The sequence below is a fragment of the Lagopus leucura genome, unplaced genomic scaffold, assembly GCF_019238085.1.
Source record: "Lagopus leucura isolate 7727_CA_CO unplaced genomic scaffold, USGS_WTPT01 Super-Scaffold_100002, whole genome shotgun sequence".
In the NCBI taxonomy this organism is placed as follows: Eukaryota; Metazoa; Chordata; class Aves; order Galliformes; family Phasianidae; genus Lagopus; species Lagopus leucura.
Window position 1 is genome coordinate 21,670,372 of NW_024962263.1, and position 15,484 is coordinate 21,685,855.

Sequence of the window (15,484 nt, forward strand, 5' to 3'; positions counted from 1 at the left end):
CAACTGATCCTGCTGATGATCTTTCAAAGGGTAATTATTTTAAGGTAACAAGCTCCTGGGCAAAGAAAACCAGTTTACAGCATTGTTGAAAACAGATCAAACTGGCACAAAATTGCAGTAGTTTGGCTAAATGTGGGAAACAGTGTGTCAGTGTCTGTTTCTGGATTTTTAGGTGAATACAATATCAGAGATGCTTCAGATCAGTGCTGCCAGAGCCTTTGCTGTTGCTTTTAATCATACAACCTGGCATGCAGTTTCTGGCCTCTGGTCTTGAACTTCAGCAGTAAAACCTACAATTCTGGATTCGAGGGCTTTTCATAAGCACGCAAACCACTTGAAGAAATTTCTTAAGTATCAGAGCAGAATTTCAACAGTCTATGCTTGTATAACTCCTGAAAAGAAATAGGGGAAGAGCTTGGCAGCAAGCTAGCAGAGAAGTCAGTGTCCATAGGTGAGAGCTGCTTTATCAGAGGATCTGGAATCCTCTCCATTTTTTTATATATTTTTTTTTCTACTGAAATCCCACAGAATATATGAAGTTGAAGAACAGTGCTTTGGAAACCTAACTTCTTGGAACTTTTGTTTAGCAGTATGAAAAGACATTAGCTAGTGTTGATGCCCTTAAATGATAAAGCCTTTTGGACTGTATGATCTTGGAGGTCTTTTCCAGCCTTCGTGGTTCTGTGATTCTGTGATCTGTATTATTTTTTTTAGGCTGGGAGATTACATGAAACAGTTGGAGTATCATGGGCTGTGATAGGTCTCAGTGGTTGGCTCTTCAAGGTGTGCTGATAATGCTGTTTTGCCTTTGCCTGTTCTACTTCTGCTTTGTCTCTAAGGCCTTGAGGTGACTCTCCAGCTGACAAATGTGTGACTCTGGACCCTCCCAAGTCTCTTTGACCTTGACTCATCTGTTTGTATGCTTAGAGTAGAAAGGAGTGCTGTTATTTGGGGTAAGGAGCATTAAGCAAGAGGAAGTCCAATTTCTGATGCTTAGGTTTTGTGGCATCAGTGGAAGTGTTTGTACTGTGTCATGTAAATTGGATTTTGTTTACCATGCTTGTGCACTGGACCAAGGGTGCAGAAGTCTATGCTGTAGCTTCCTCATGGTCTGAAATCCCATTGTGACGCATTATGCAATAGTCTGGAAGTGTTTGTTGGTAAAGCTCAGTAAATAGGAGGAGAGCTCTTTAGTCCCTTGTGCTCTCTGTATACTCAAGGGAAGGGAGAAGACACTTTCATTTTTATTGTGATGGGAATAACAATTTCTTGTTGTGGTACACATGTTGCCTACAGCAGACCAAGTAGTTGTGATCTGGGAAGTCAGTGCAGAACCAGTGAGCAAAGTAAGCACTCTTGTGGTAGGCTATATAACAGCTTTTGGTTCTGCTGTGTACACAGCAGCTTTAAAGCAGTGCAGGTGTTTCTGATCAAAAGTAAAGTAGATAATTATGGTAGGAAGCTTGGAAGCTGGGGAAATAAGGAAGGTTCCCTTTATTTAAAGCTAAAGCGTGGGTGGAAAAGTGTCTGTACGCCCGTGCTGAGATGCAAAGTGTTCACAGGACTTGTCAGTGGTGGCTGACAGAAACTACATTGGGCCAAATTCTCCCTGAGAGCAGTTGTGGAGATGAGACCAATTTTTCTGTAGTACTGGGATCAAACTTGATTGCCTACGTGTAGACCCAGAGCAGACAGGACAGTTTTTGTCTTTAGTAAGAATGGTATTACATAGGGCAGAAGGAGATAGTCTAGTGATAATGAACTCATGGAACTGTTTATTATCATAAGTGCGTAGAATCAAAAGTCAGAATTTAATATTCTGAAATCAGGAGGACCAAGAGATGACTAATCTAACAATTATAAGGCATGGCATATGAAATTGCCAGTTGGATGACGTAGATTTTATTAACAAGTGCATCAAGTAGTAACTTGTAGTATGTAAGTGAAGGATAGAAAAGTGCCATAGTAGTTTTAATACAGGTAGCTGTGAATCTCAGGCAACTCTCATTTTATGTGAGGAAATTTTTGAACACACTTTATCGTATTTCTCTCTCTTACATAGTCTATGTTTGTATCTTGTTTTATGGCCTCTTAGCCTCCTTCTGCTACCCAGCTGTGAGCCCAGTTCTTTTATCAGGTGGCCAGCTGTGTTGTTCCTGGGCAGTAAAACCTTTTGATTTTAGGACTAGAGCTAGCCATGGGCTTAAACTGTGCTGCCTGGGAGAAAAGTAAAGATGGGGAAGGAGCTCTGACTTTGTTGTGCTAGGGCAGGTTTCCTGTGTCAAGAAAATACAAGGAACCTGCTCCATAGGGTCTTTCTCCCACCTTCTTTCAGCAGGGATACAGATTTAAGTTGGCTCACCAAAAGGTGCCAGAAACTCTTCAAAGGCTTGGTTCTGAAGTCCTGAGAATTTGATTTGCAAAGGAGGGTAAATTGGATTCCTTGGAAGGGGAGAGAGGGCTAAGAGCAGCGCTTTGTGACATTATGACAAAAGCTGATGGAGAGAAAAATAAAAGACTGAAGAGTAAATGGTTAATGGGGTAATTTGCAACATGAGCTTGCCAAAACCAGATGGTGCTAGAATGACTTGCTCACTGATCTTTTCTTACACTATATCTGATGTCTGTTTCCCATCAGAACTGAGTACACATTTTCTGCCACTTGGGAAATACGTAGTTAAGCTAGAGAAGATGGATGTTCTTGCAAGAATGGAGTTGGATGAGGACCTGGTCAAAGGAGAATTCTCAGTTTGTCTTTTTGAAGATAAAATTAGTGGAAAGGAAGGATGTGACTAATAACGTTCCACAAGAGGAACTCTTTGGGCCACTTGAAAAATATTTTTTCAGTATATTATCTTGGCGCAAGACCCACAAATATGCCGAGGAAACTTCTGGATACAGTGATATGAGGAAACAGTTGCTGAACAGAGAAAGATAAATCCTGTGTAAAAGGAATTGCCCGGTTTTGAAGATGAATTGAGCTAATAGCACAATTGATGGTTGGTTACAAATTACAGATCTTTGGCTAAAAAGAAGAGTGAGGAAAAACCTGAGTGACCTTATCTTAGGAATCATATCTTAGAATCAGATACATATCTTAGAAATACAATCAAGTGTTTCAGAGCCTCATCTTATAACAAGCAAAACTGTGAATGTTAGGCATGGTTAGGATTTTAGACAAGGAGCTGTACACAACTGTAACTCTGCGCTCAGGAAAGACTCTTTCCAGACCTCTTCTGAACTAATTTGTCTGAATTTTCAAGACATTAAAAAGCTTGTTGTACAAAGAATGGATGTTGTGTTTCCTTTCCATGAGAGAGGCTGCTAAGATATACAGCTACAATTTCTAAATGGAGGCTACTAGTGAATCCTGGCAAGAATTAGTAATTTGGTGAAAGATTTCCCAGCATTTTTTCAAAGGCAAGATCAAGTGTCTGATAGCTTTTGGGGAGGTAGCATCTGATCATGGAGGGAGTGGTGACCAAAAGTAACACATTAGTGACATGTTTTCACGCAGCAGGCTTTGCTTTTAGGTCTCACTAGCCAGCTGTGATGTGTTTGGTTTGTGTTCAGGATCTCTGTGTTATCTAATGCTCTTCAGTTTTCTCTTGAAAAGTTGAAACCGGTCACTACATTAGAGTGGCTCTCAAGTCATGATTGCACTTGTCTGGTTTCTGAACAAGCACATCAAAATTGTGCATTTCTTTAAGACTGAAGGTGAAATTCTTGTCTAGTTCGTGTCATTCTTTTTTGCACCTTGACAAGAATCTGAAGCTAATGCTGAACATAGCAGCCTACTTCAGCGTGGTCTAATTTGTGTCCTGTTCTGCTTAGGATCCTGTCCTGAGCATCTGGGAATTCAAGAATTACTGTCTCAGTCCAGAGTCTTTTTTTCTCTGAACTGTGTCAGTGATGCATGTCGCTGCTTTTCCCTGTGTGCAGTAGGGTTCGGGCTGCTTTTGTAAAATCAGACTTAACTTATGCAAATGTCTTCAGCCAGTCATGTGATCTTGGAAGTATTGGTTTCACAGATGAGGTAACCATTTGGCATGCAAATGATATTAATTTGCATTTATGAATAATCAGGAAGTAATTATGGGGTGGTTCAAAATCCCTAAAGTGTTTGTCACCTTTGGACTGCAGTGCATCTTGTCATTCTAATTGAAACTGCTGTTAAAGTCCTCCTTGAAGCTGAACCGCTCCAACAGTTTATTGCATACTATTGTTCTTAACTATCATGAGAACCTTCCTTGTGTTTGTTACCTTAGGTCTGCCCTTCTTTTGCTGGTGACCTCCTGTCACCATTTTTCCCTTTCAGCATTTGTCGTGGCCATTTCTTTTTATGAGGGCTGCTCCTAAAGTAACGCCTCCTATTTTATGATTTTGACCCACGACATCAGAGACGGATATTGATGGTATGGCAGTAGGGGCTGAACTTTCTCACCAGTATTGCCAAGAATTTCGTTGCTGTGTGATGGATGGCAGTAAAGGGGCAGCGTGGCAGAATGGCATCTGACATGGGAGTGTGGATGAAACAAAGGTGCATCACTGAATTCCTCCATGCAGAAAAAATAGCATCCATTGACATTTGTTGATGCTTGGTGAACATTTATGGAGACCAAACAGTGGCTGTGAGCATAGTGAGGCAGTGAGTGGTGCATTTCAGCAGTGGCAAACAGTGGGTCACCTCCATTGGTACAGATTTTTATGAGCACAACACACAGGCACTTGTTCATCACTTGCAAATATGCTCAGCTAGTGGTGATGCCTCCATTGGAAAATACTAGCTGAGAATTTATCAAGTAATATTGTGTGCTTTGTATCTTTTGTACATTACATTTGAAGCAACCTATGTAGCTTACACTCTAATTGAATGACAGGACTCTGGCAGCTTGGTCTTTTTCTTTCTATGCTTTGAGGGATAATCAGAATCAATGAGATTAATGGCACACTGTATAGTCTGCTCTGCTGAGTTTTTTTGTGTTTGGGGTTTTTTTTGTTTTGTTTTGTTGTTTGTTTGTTTGTTTTAAATAAGTTACTCAAATCTGTAACCATCCATTTTCTTTTCTGTTTGTTTCCTTTGTTGTTTGTTACAGAGTGATTTATGTAAGAATTTTTTTCTGACTTCCTGGAAGTTTCATACTAAAAGCTTACTATTCTTGCTGCCATGTTAATAAACATAATGGAATAGGAGAGAACTTTATTGATAGAAGCTGCAATAATTACTCCAGTATAACCTTTGCTTCAGTCCTTAAGCCCTTCGTGGTCTCAGTGGCAGCAGTATTGCTGTTCTTTGTCTCTACAGTCGGCATTTCTTTTATTCAGAGCAGACCTGTTAGAACTGTGGTAAATTATAATGATTTTAATAATAGGAGATTACTATTAAGTGTTCTAGCAGAGGTCTCAATGCACATGTAATGGGAACAACCTAAAACAGCTTGAGTAATACTATAACAATCTGTTGAACAAAAAGCTGTAATTGTAAAGTCAGTGATCAGTGGTCTGCATGTTTTACAGGCATAACTAAATAATTCAGTTAGATTTTATTGAAATTGATGTATTTATAAAACCTGCATTGTTTTACTCATATTTTTAATGCAGTGAATCTCCAATGGATGATGAAAACTTGATGAGTATGTAGTGTATTACAGAATATCCAAGGAATATTTCTTTTCTTGAATGAGGTTGAAAAAAAGACAAAGATAATAGACCCGTTTCCCCTGGAGCATCACAAACCTGCACCTGGGGTCTCAGTGAATTAACAAATGCATACTGAGGAGTAGAAAGCTGCTGGGTAGAGGAAGTGCTTAAAATTCTATCAGAGATGATTTGACACAAAAGAACAGTGCTATCTGATGCTTTCTTCCATTCTCCTGCTGAAATGCAAGTTTGAATACAAAACGTTAACAGATAAAATCTCCAAAATTTAATATTGTTCACACATCTAATAATGCATGGCCTCATTCTAAAAGGAATTACAGAAGATAAGTTGCAAACATAATTCTTACTGTGAGCAAACCCCAAATGTGGTGTCTTGGATTTCAGCTGTATATCTAGAATGTCACATTTGCCAAAGAGGTATGTGCAATATTCAACAGAGAAGCATCTTTTTTAAAGATGAATGCATGGTCAAGATTTATTGGAACAGTTTCTTTGCATTTTCACTGTTAGTAGGAAAAGTACCTGCTGTAACAGAGAGCAGGCAGGAGTGCCAGTATGTTTAGATCAGAAATCCACGTTGCCCAGCAAAGGCCAGTGGAGGGCTATTGCAGTTGGATAGTCTTTGATGCTTCATTAACCCCAGAGAGTTTTGTTTTCTGTTGGTACTTTTTCTGGGAATTGTTTTCACTTTGAGAATTAGTCTTCTGCAAAGTAGAGTCATTAATCCACGTGTTTTCGGTGCCAGTTTGAGACTTCCCTGTCTGGTCTGGCTTAGGCGCTAGATGTCTGTTCCGGTTGGCTCCCCACTACACACCCAGCTCTGCTGGGGGAACTTGCTCACTGAAGGCTGGCTGAGCTGCCACTTGGTTCAGGGGAAGGGCTGTGAGCTGCTGGGTCTTTTAGAGTCTATGCTTTTCCATGTTGTTAAACACAATCAGCAAACAGAGTTTTCATGGGCTCCCATCACTGGGATAAAGCCCACTTTGCCTCGGCGGAGGCAGCGGTGCCTTTTTAGCGAATCACCCTGGCTGCTGGCAGCAATGATCCATGGATGAGGAGGCGTGCAGCCTGCACTGCTGCTGCTCAGGTGTACCAACATCCTCCCTTGTAAGGCCAAGAGCCCCAGAGAGAAGGGCAGACCTGGCGCTGGAGATCACAGGCTCATTGCTCTTTTCTTGGTTCGCAGTGCCTGACAAAGAAGTGATAGCAGTTGGGCCTGTTGAGGATCACACCCAATGTGATCATGCAGTTCATAGTTCATATATATGATTTTTGTCTTTCACTTTCTGCCATGTTGAAGGCAAGGTGTTGCTGTGTAGTAGTGGTTCGTCTGGGGGAGTTGTAGTTTTTTGTTCTCTCTTCAGTGACAGCTCCCTAGATCAGAAATGAAATGGGAATTATCTCCCTGAACTTGTCTGTCACATTTAATCTGCTGTTTCTTCCTGGCTATCTTTGCCTCTTATCTCTTTGCTCCTAGTCACACTACTCTTCTTCCACTAACAATTTATTTTTGATAAAATGTTTTAAGCAGGTGAATGCTTTTCAGCAGAATGAGGACAGTTGCAGGAGGAAGAATGCTTGCGAGGAAACAAAAATGCTTGGTTCAGGTTATTTTCTTTTTTCCTAGATTTGTACCACTGTAGAATTAAAGGAATTGATAACCATAACTTATCAGCAAAAACACATTGCACGACTGAAAAGTAAACATGGAAAAACGAAGAAAATACTTCTCTTTGTTTCTTTTTTAAATGCGCTTAGGAATATAATTAATTTCAACATTTTGTATAAAAACTAGTTTTGAAAGGATAAGATTTATCCTAAAAACTCTTACATAGATGTATTAAACTTTCTTGCACTTAAAACAAATTTCTTTCTTCGTTTCTTTCTTTTTTTTTTTTTTTTTTTTTGCTTCCTTCCTTTATTTTTAGCAGTGATGTGAGAAGTACTAACCTGAGGTCAGAGGTAGGTTTTGCAGTGTCCCTTAAGCAGCCCAAGACAATCTCTTTTCAGGAGACTTTCCTAAGACCTGTAATCTTGTTAGCAGACAAATTGTGTCTGGGAATTTCCAGGGTGTGAACTACACTCCTGAATGTGAAACTGCTAATAGGTTTGTCAGTGGAATGATAGTTTACAAGAAAAAGCCCAGACTGGTCAATATATTGCACTTCAATCTTTTAAATGGAAAGCCTGAAGAAAAGCTGCCTAAGATACTGACAAGTGAAGCAAGGATGTTCTTGCAGTCTTGAGGACTTTTAGGAGAGGTGATCACAAAACAGCTCATATGGACCACAGATGTAAAAGTAACACGTCATTATTTCTAGACATCCAGTGCTAGATGTGAGTCGAAAGGCATCCCGTGTGATAAATCAATCATTTACCTACTTTATTTGTAGGAAGAGTCCTGAGTTATGAACAGAGCAGCATAAGGAGAATGGGAAAAAGAGTATAAAGATAAAAACTAGTTCAGTTCTGAAATTCCTTTCCTTAATCTTTATTTCAATATTTGAGTAAAAACCAAACAACAGGAACAAAAAAACAGCCTTGATACCTAAATCAGTATATTTAGAATGTGCGCATATAAAACCTAAACAGATGAGAAAACTTGAAGAAAAAGCTCACCTCGAATCAAAGGGAATTCGCTTCAGAGTCTATTTTGGTTTGTTAGGGCAGATCGTTGGTGTGCTGGGGGCGCAAACTGATGCACTTGAGGTATGCATTAGCTGGTCCTGCCATATGGCCTGTCACGTCTTACTAGTTAATGTAACCATCTGTCACCTCTTGGTGATTTGCATTCACTTTCAGCACTTAGGTTAGAGACATTTTCTTTGGTATTTTTCTTTTTATCAAGTTGTGCTGCCATAACCCTGTTTTCTGAGTTTATTTCTTGATGTAGAATCAGTAGCATTTGTTGTAGATCGTACTGTTCTTTTCTGATGGTATAAGGAGAAGATGCATGTTATCAGACAAGCACTTTGGAGAGGTTTCTGCATACATTTCTGGCAGAAAAGGTCAGTATTTTACCAAAATTCTTGTTGCAGATGTTTGATTTCTTTTCCCTCCTCTTCCATCAGCGCTCTAATTTTGCACCTGGCTTCACATTACTTTCTTTACAAGTAAACCAAGACAGTTTAGTGGCTGTAAAATATCTCCTTATGTATGAGTTCAGATCAGTAATCCTACTGTTTATATCCTCTTTCTCCCATGTTGCATTTTTGTAGTGAAGCTATACCTCACTTGTCTTCTTTCTATCCTCTCAAAAGCACGCAAAAAACATGCTGTGCTTCTCTTGTAGTTTCTGTGCCTGTAGTCTTATTGCCGTCTTGTTACAGTGTTACCATCGTGTGAGTGGCTCTTTGTGTTTTTTGACTTGTAATCTAAGAAAAACTCATCACAAATTACATGAGCGATGTTGTCATTACGCTTGAAATGAAAAATCTATACGGGCAGTTGTGGGTGGTCAATCCTGTTAAGAAATCACATCTCCTGAGTGCGCTGCATTGTAGTGCATTCCAAATCCGAGCTTGATACTTGGAGCCTGATGTAGCCAGAGATAAAATGCGTTGAAATGAGTGCAGTTGTAATCAAGTTAGGTTAACCAGTGTAAACACATTACTGGTAATTGTTTCTTATTGTAATATAATGGACATTGAATTTTACTCTCAACTTGCATCTCATCATTGATATTCCTCTATCACAGACATAAGGAAGCTGCTTTAACAGGGCCATTGATGGCTGTTTTGTGATGGAAGATTTTAAAATGAGGGGCTAAATAGTTTATCCAGTCAAATCTGGACAGTTTTCTTCATGCTGAGGCTGCCACTTGTGTATTTCATAATTCTGATGAGCTCTGAATTCCGGGAAACATGGGCAACCCTATATGCTCTTGCACTTATAGCTGCTCAGAGTACCATGGATTCATAGGGCTCTGTAGAGCTTGAGCAAGACAGGGTTATTCTTAAAGGCTGTGTCATGGTTTTGTGATTTTTGGTTCTTGGTATTCCACATCATAACATCATGTGGGGCACTAACTGTTAAACTCCCAGTGCCCCACATGATGTTATGATATGGAATACCGAGAACCAGAAATCACAAAACCATGACAGGCTGTTACAAAGGGCACAAATAAAAACCATTCTAAGACATATATAAATGCCTGTGTATCCATTAATTTGAATAGCTTTAATACTCGAGCTTACTAAAATGAAAAATGCTGCAGTGTAGCAGTTTACTATGTTGATATAAACTGTTGGATTACCAGTATTATTTAAATGTGTCTACTGTATTTACTTCCATGACAGCTTGCAGAAGGTCTGAAAAAGGAATTAGGGATTCTTTTGTGTATTTTTCTCATGTTACATTTGTCTGTTTACAGTAGTTTTTTTTCTACTGGAGAATGAGACTTTGTTCAAAATAAAGAGCCCCAAAAACATTTTCCTAGGACTCAACCATTTTTCCATACCACTGAATAACATGGAAATCTTCATCTAGTAGGGCTTTTCTTAAAAATAAAGAACAGAGATTCCCTTTAGTCTCCAGGAGGTAGGATTGCACTACCTCCTGGTTTCTGTTACCCCCCCTTAGATGCAGGAAGAGAGCAAAGCCTCTAGGAATGTGGTATCTTCATGCAGTGAAAATTCTAAAAAACACCTGGCTGGTTCTAGATTTTCTGTAGCCATCATCAGATGCACCTGTCTGGGGGCTCACATTTTTCCTCTCCTGGAGCCTGACCACTGTTTGTTTTTGTGAGCTCCACAGAGATGCAAAAGAGTGGCATTCCATTTTCAGTCAGTCTTATTTTAGACACTTTAGAGAACAGAGAAGAATCTCTGTATCTTTGTTCTTACAGTTAATTATTTTCTGTTTTAAAACAAATGTACCCTGTTTGGATTTTTTTCAGCCTATCCTGTTTGCTTTCTTTCTGTTTTCTTTTGTAGCTATTGTAGAGCCATTTAGTCTTCTCCATACATTCTGCTGTCATGCACCTCCAGCACTGCAATCAAATAATTTCTCAACCTTTTTTTAAACTAAAGATTACACCATTTGATAACTTAGGAATTAACTGTAGTTCCTTCAGCCCTTAAATAAATTTTCTTTTTCTCAGTATTTTTTTTTTTTTAACTAGAAGGGAGAAAAAGAACTTTCTTCAGAAATGTGCTTACAAGAATTTTGTATATACTCTCTCATTAAATGCATCATTTACAATTAACAGCTTGGCAAACTGTAGATTTGGTAATTAGTTGTCCTTGTATTTTTGTATGTATTGAATGGACTTGATGCCCTGTAGTCTCACAAGACCAATATGGTGTTACTGGTTGGTGTGGGCTGGTCAGGGAAGAGGGAATTAACCTGTTTGCAGATATAAGAAAGATATGCATGGACTTGGTGCACATTACTGCTGTGGTTTCAAGAAACTTAGAGTGACAGATTGAAGGCATGGTGGCTGGTAAGAACATGGCTTGGGCAACTACAGTTTGAAGTAGGCAGTGCCTTCACGATAGCTTCAGGTTCAGGGAAGCAATTTCTCTGAGTAGTGAGCCTCCTTGTCTGTGAGAATACTAATGGGCCTGGTAATTCCATGTTTATTACTTCCTGGTAGTATATTGATCATTGCTTTTTCCATTCTGACCTTGCTGCTGCTCAGGATCTCGCAAGCTTTAGACTGCATTAATGCAGATTGTTTGCTGCAAACAATACAGATCAGCTGACAGCATCAGGCTGTAATGGATGTAGCCATTTGCTGCTAACCTAGAGGTGCAGGCAGGAGTCATGCTATCCCTGTCCTTCTCTCACTGGCATTAATTTTCCTGAGTTCACAGCCTTGGTTTTGATCAATTATTCTAACCATCTTTTCAATGTCTTCCATAATAACAGCACATGATGGAGAAGGGCTGAGCGTAGAGATGAAATGGGATGCAGTTGTCTGAAAGCCGTTATGCAGCCCTTCATTTTCTTTGATATAAAAACCTACAAATCTACAGTTAATTTCAGTTGTAAATTGTGTGTTAGCTCTTCTGAAATTATCAATCTGATCTTTGGCATTAGCAGCAGATGTCACACCTCTCTTCCAATAGCTTTTGGTTGGTGTAGTGGAAATGACCCAGTGATTGAGCACCTGATGGGAAGGCAGGGCCAACCCAGGAGAGCTCGGCTGTATGCAGTGTACCTGAGTGACCAGAAGGGGTGGAGCCAGGATCCACCTCTTCCCAGACCCCATGTAAGTGTCAGCAGTAGAGACAAGGGTATCTTGTTGGAGGTTTCTGTGTACTTGAAGCCTTCTAGATGTAAGCAGCTTCTTTTCTTTATGTCTGTGCTAGAGTTTGTTGTGTTTGAGTAAGTCTCACTTATGGCAGTCTAGGATTTTGCTATTCTGCTGTCATTATTGTGCTTTCTATCATGTTACAGCATTATCATTAGTTATTGTAATACTTAAAACATGAAGTAAAATCTGTTGCTTTTAAGTGTAGATACATAAATAAATGTGTAAGTATCTAAGTATTATAATAACAATAAATAATAGAGATCAATAGAAATTTTACTTGAAGACAAAACTATCCCAGCTTTTGAAACAGTAGCTTAATAAAAACACTGAAAGTGATCTTGATTTTTTTTTATCTTTTTATCTATTTATTTACAAAATTTAAGACCTTTGAAGTGTGCTAGTATTTTGTGTTTAAGTATTGATGTCTTACTGTTTGGAAATTGTGTGTTAAAATTGCTTAGCAAATCCTATGGGAAAGTATCAGATTTTGCTTGTAATTAAACACTTTTAATGGACTTACCTTAAAAAGCATGTATTTGTTTACAGAGTAGGTTTTGTCATTGTCCATGAATTGTTTAACACAAAAATTACATGTACACATCCAGAGTAAGACGTATCTTCTTTGAAGGTGATAAGCAGTATGTTTAAGGAAGAATCCATGACATTGTCTAATAAGGTGATAGAAGTAACCATTTCAGTAACAGTCTCATGATACAAAAGGAGGAATACTAGAATGGTTCATGTTCTGTTAGCTTTCATTTCTGGGATTTAACGGTGGCTATGTTTGTGAAATAAAAGTACTTCAATTATCTGTTGAAAGCTTTGTCATCTTGAAATGTCTTGGGGAGGATGGATGAGTAATAACGAATTTCTTTTGCTGTTTATTCCCTCTTCTTTGTCTTGTTTGTTTAATCTGTAATATGGTTTCTCCAGTGATACATATCTTTATTATTCAGTCCAACAGCATTCCAGCCCTAATAGTATGTGTGGTAATCAAATATACCACTGTGGTGTTTGTTTTTATTAATGAACTGTACTTGACACTTGCATATTTAGTACAATTGGTAGAGTAAGAATTAAGGCTACCTCACTAGAAGAGTAGCATAATGAGAGCTTGTTAATGTTTACATTATACTGCCATAGAGCTCAACGGGAAAAAATTATTTCTGTTCACTGGGAGCAGAGTTACAAGGAAAATCTATTGCTCCAAAGAGCATTATTACTTTGTAAATGGAGAGAAGGCTTGCTCTACCTCTAGAAGGGAGGTATAGTTCTCTATTCTGTATCAAGTCTGTTCTGTTGATACATTGTTGAACCACTGAAGCATTGTGCTCATTTTTTTCCTATCAATTTTCATAAAATACAGACTGAACCAGATATGCAGTAAATACAGCTGATGCAAAAAATTTGAATATATACCCTGTTGGCTGTATTTTAAACCACTCTGAAGGATGGTATGCTTTGGTGGGGCTGTTCTGAAAATCAGTCACCATATGATGCAGTACCTATTGTGGCCTTCCAGAACTTGAAGGGAGCTCTATGAGCGAGAGGGAGACTGACTTTTTACAAGGGCAAATAATAATAGAACAAGGAGGAATTGTTTAAATCTGGAAGAAGGAAGATGAGATTAGATATTGGGAGGAAATTTTTTTTTTCTTTTTTACTCAGGGAGTGATGAGGGGCTGGCACAGCTGCCCATACAAGCTGTGGTGCCCCCTACCTGGAGATGCTCAAGACCAGGTTGAATGGGACCCTGGGCAGCCTGAGCTGGTGAGTGGCAGCCCTGCCCATGGCACAGAGTTGGGGCCGAGTAGGTTTTGAGGTCTTTTCCAATCCAGGCCCTTCTTACTGTTCTTGGATGCAGGGCTAAAGGAGTGCTTGAAAATGTGGATCATGAAGAACATACTCCTTGAAGAGTAATATCAACTTCCTGGATAATCCAGTAGTTCTAGGTAAAATGTGTCTTTGAGATCCTTTCCAATAAGGGGAACAAGAGGAAATTTGCAGTAGTGTGCTAATGGCAATTCAGTCTAAAAAACGTTCGATGAGAAAAAAATGCAAATAGGATATTCCACTTAACACATGCATGTATGTTGAAAACTTTCAAAGAAAACCTGAATGTGGCACAAACTGATTAAAAAGAAGGAAATGGAAGAAACTCTTTTCCTCCAGGCAATTTTAATGAGATTTAACTAATTCTGTGCATCTCTTTTCATTTCTATCCTGTACTGGTACTGCGTATCACTTTATGTATTTGCTTTGGATTTTCTTACTATTTAGTGTGTCTGCAACAAAACTGTAAATGCAATGAATGTGGTAGAGAATTCCAGCAGGCATAGCTACACAGCTTGTAGGGACAGCCCAAGCTGAGTTAGTAGAATCCTGCATCCCGGATTTTAATCTCACAGGAGTATCAGCAAGGGATGTGGTAGTTAAATCTCTGATTGCGTTTCTACACATTTAAATAGCACCTTATCACGTAGTGGTGTAAGACCCTGCTTTGTCAAGTGTTACTTGCGTAGTTGTCTGCCTTTTTGCCTTCCTCATGACTATCTTTGGGAGTCTTGAAAATAGTAAGTCAAGTAAGAGTAATAATCACAGCTAGAAATGTATACAAGTCTCTTTTTAATGTCATGGTAGAAAATAATATTCTAATAGTACCAAAAAAAATTTTGTGCGGTTCCATTTGATCTTGTATCCTTGCAGTATTGTTTCCAGATGGTATGTTTAATTTATTCATCTTCAGAGGATTTAAGTTGTAGAAAGTCATAGCAGTAGGTTTTTTTTTTTTTTTTAAATGGTAGAGGGCAAAAATATTGGTAAGACTCAACTATTCTGGTGTACATCCAGTGAAGCAGCAAACAGATCAGCCTTCATGCAACTACATCTGTTCATCAGCTTTAAGTTACTTCATGATTAGATTAAGATATGGGCATAATACATGAAGCCAGTTCTGACCCTGATTCTTGTTCTTCTCCCCCTTCGTGATTGTTCTGTGGTCATATTTGGGCTCAGGGCCTGCCTGGATCTCACGGCTTCTCCCCTTCTCCATGCCTATGGAAGATTTTTTTTAGTGGCCTTTCACAATATGGCTCTGAAGTGTTACTTCTTTCCAAGAAAATAGACTTTGCATTAGATGTGGGCAGCTGGATGATGGAACTGAAGTGAACAAAACTAGCTGCTGTTGTTGCACGCTGTTTGTATATTGAAAGCTTTTTGGTTGTTTTTGAACTGCAACTTTCAAGTTAACTTTATTAAATCAGTCTGTATTTATTGCTTGTTTTTCCGCTATCTTAATTGTCTCTTAAATCTATTTGCAGCTGGGTCTCGGGCATCTTACAGCAGCCAGCACAGCCACCTTGGCTCCGAGTTAAGGGCACTGCAGTCTCCAGAACATCATATAGATCCTATTTACGAAGACAGAGTTTATCAGAAGCCCCCTATGAGGAGTCTCAGCCAGAGTCAGGGGGACCCTCTGCAACCAGCACACACAGGCACATATCGCACTAGTACAGGTGGGTGATTATAACTTGCATGATTGTCTTTTTATGAGCTCTGTCTTAC

General features: G+C 39.1%; 1 protein-coding gene across 5 annotated transcripts in view; it reads left to right on the forward strand.

The window, feature by feature from the left end:
- Positions 1-15,484, forward strand: part of CTNND2 (catenin delta 2) — a 619,837-nt gene that overhangs the window by 359,443 nt on the left and 244,910 nt on the right. For all 5 annotated transcript variants that reach the window (XM_042869378.1, XM_042869380.1, XM_042869382.1 and 2 more), the window contains one exon: positions 15,241-15,435. In XM_042869378.1, coding sequence (XP_042725312.1) covers positions 15,241-15,435 — 195 coding nt within the window. The remainder of the gene's footprint in view (positions 1-15,240; positions 15,436-15,484) is intronic.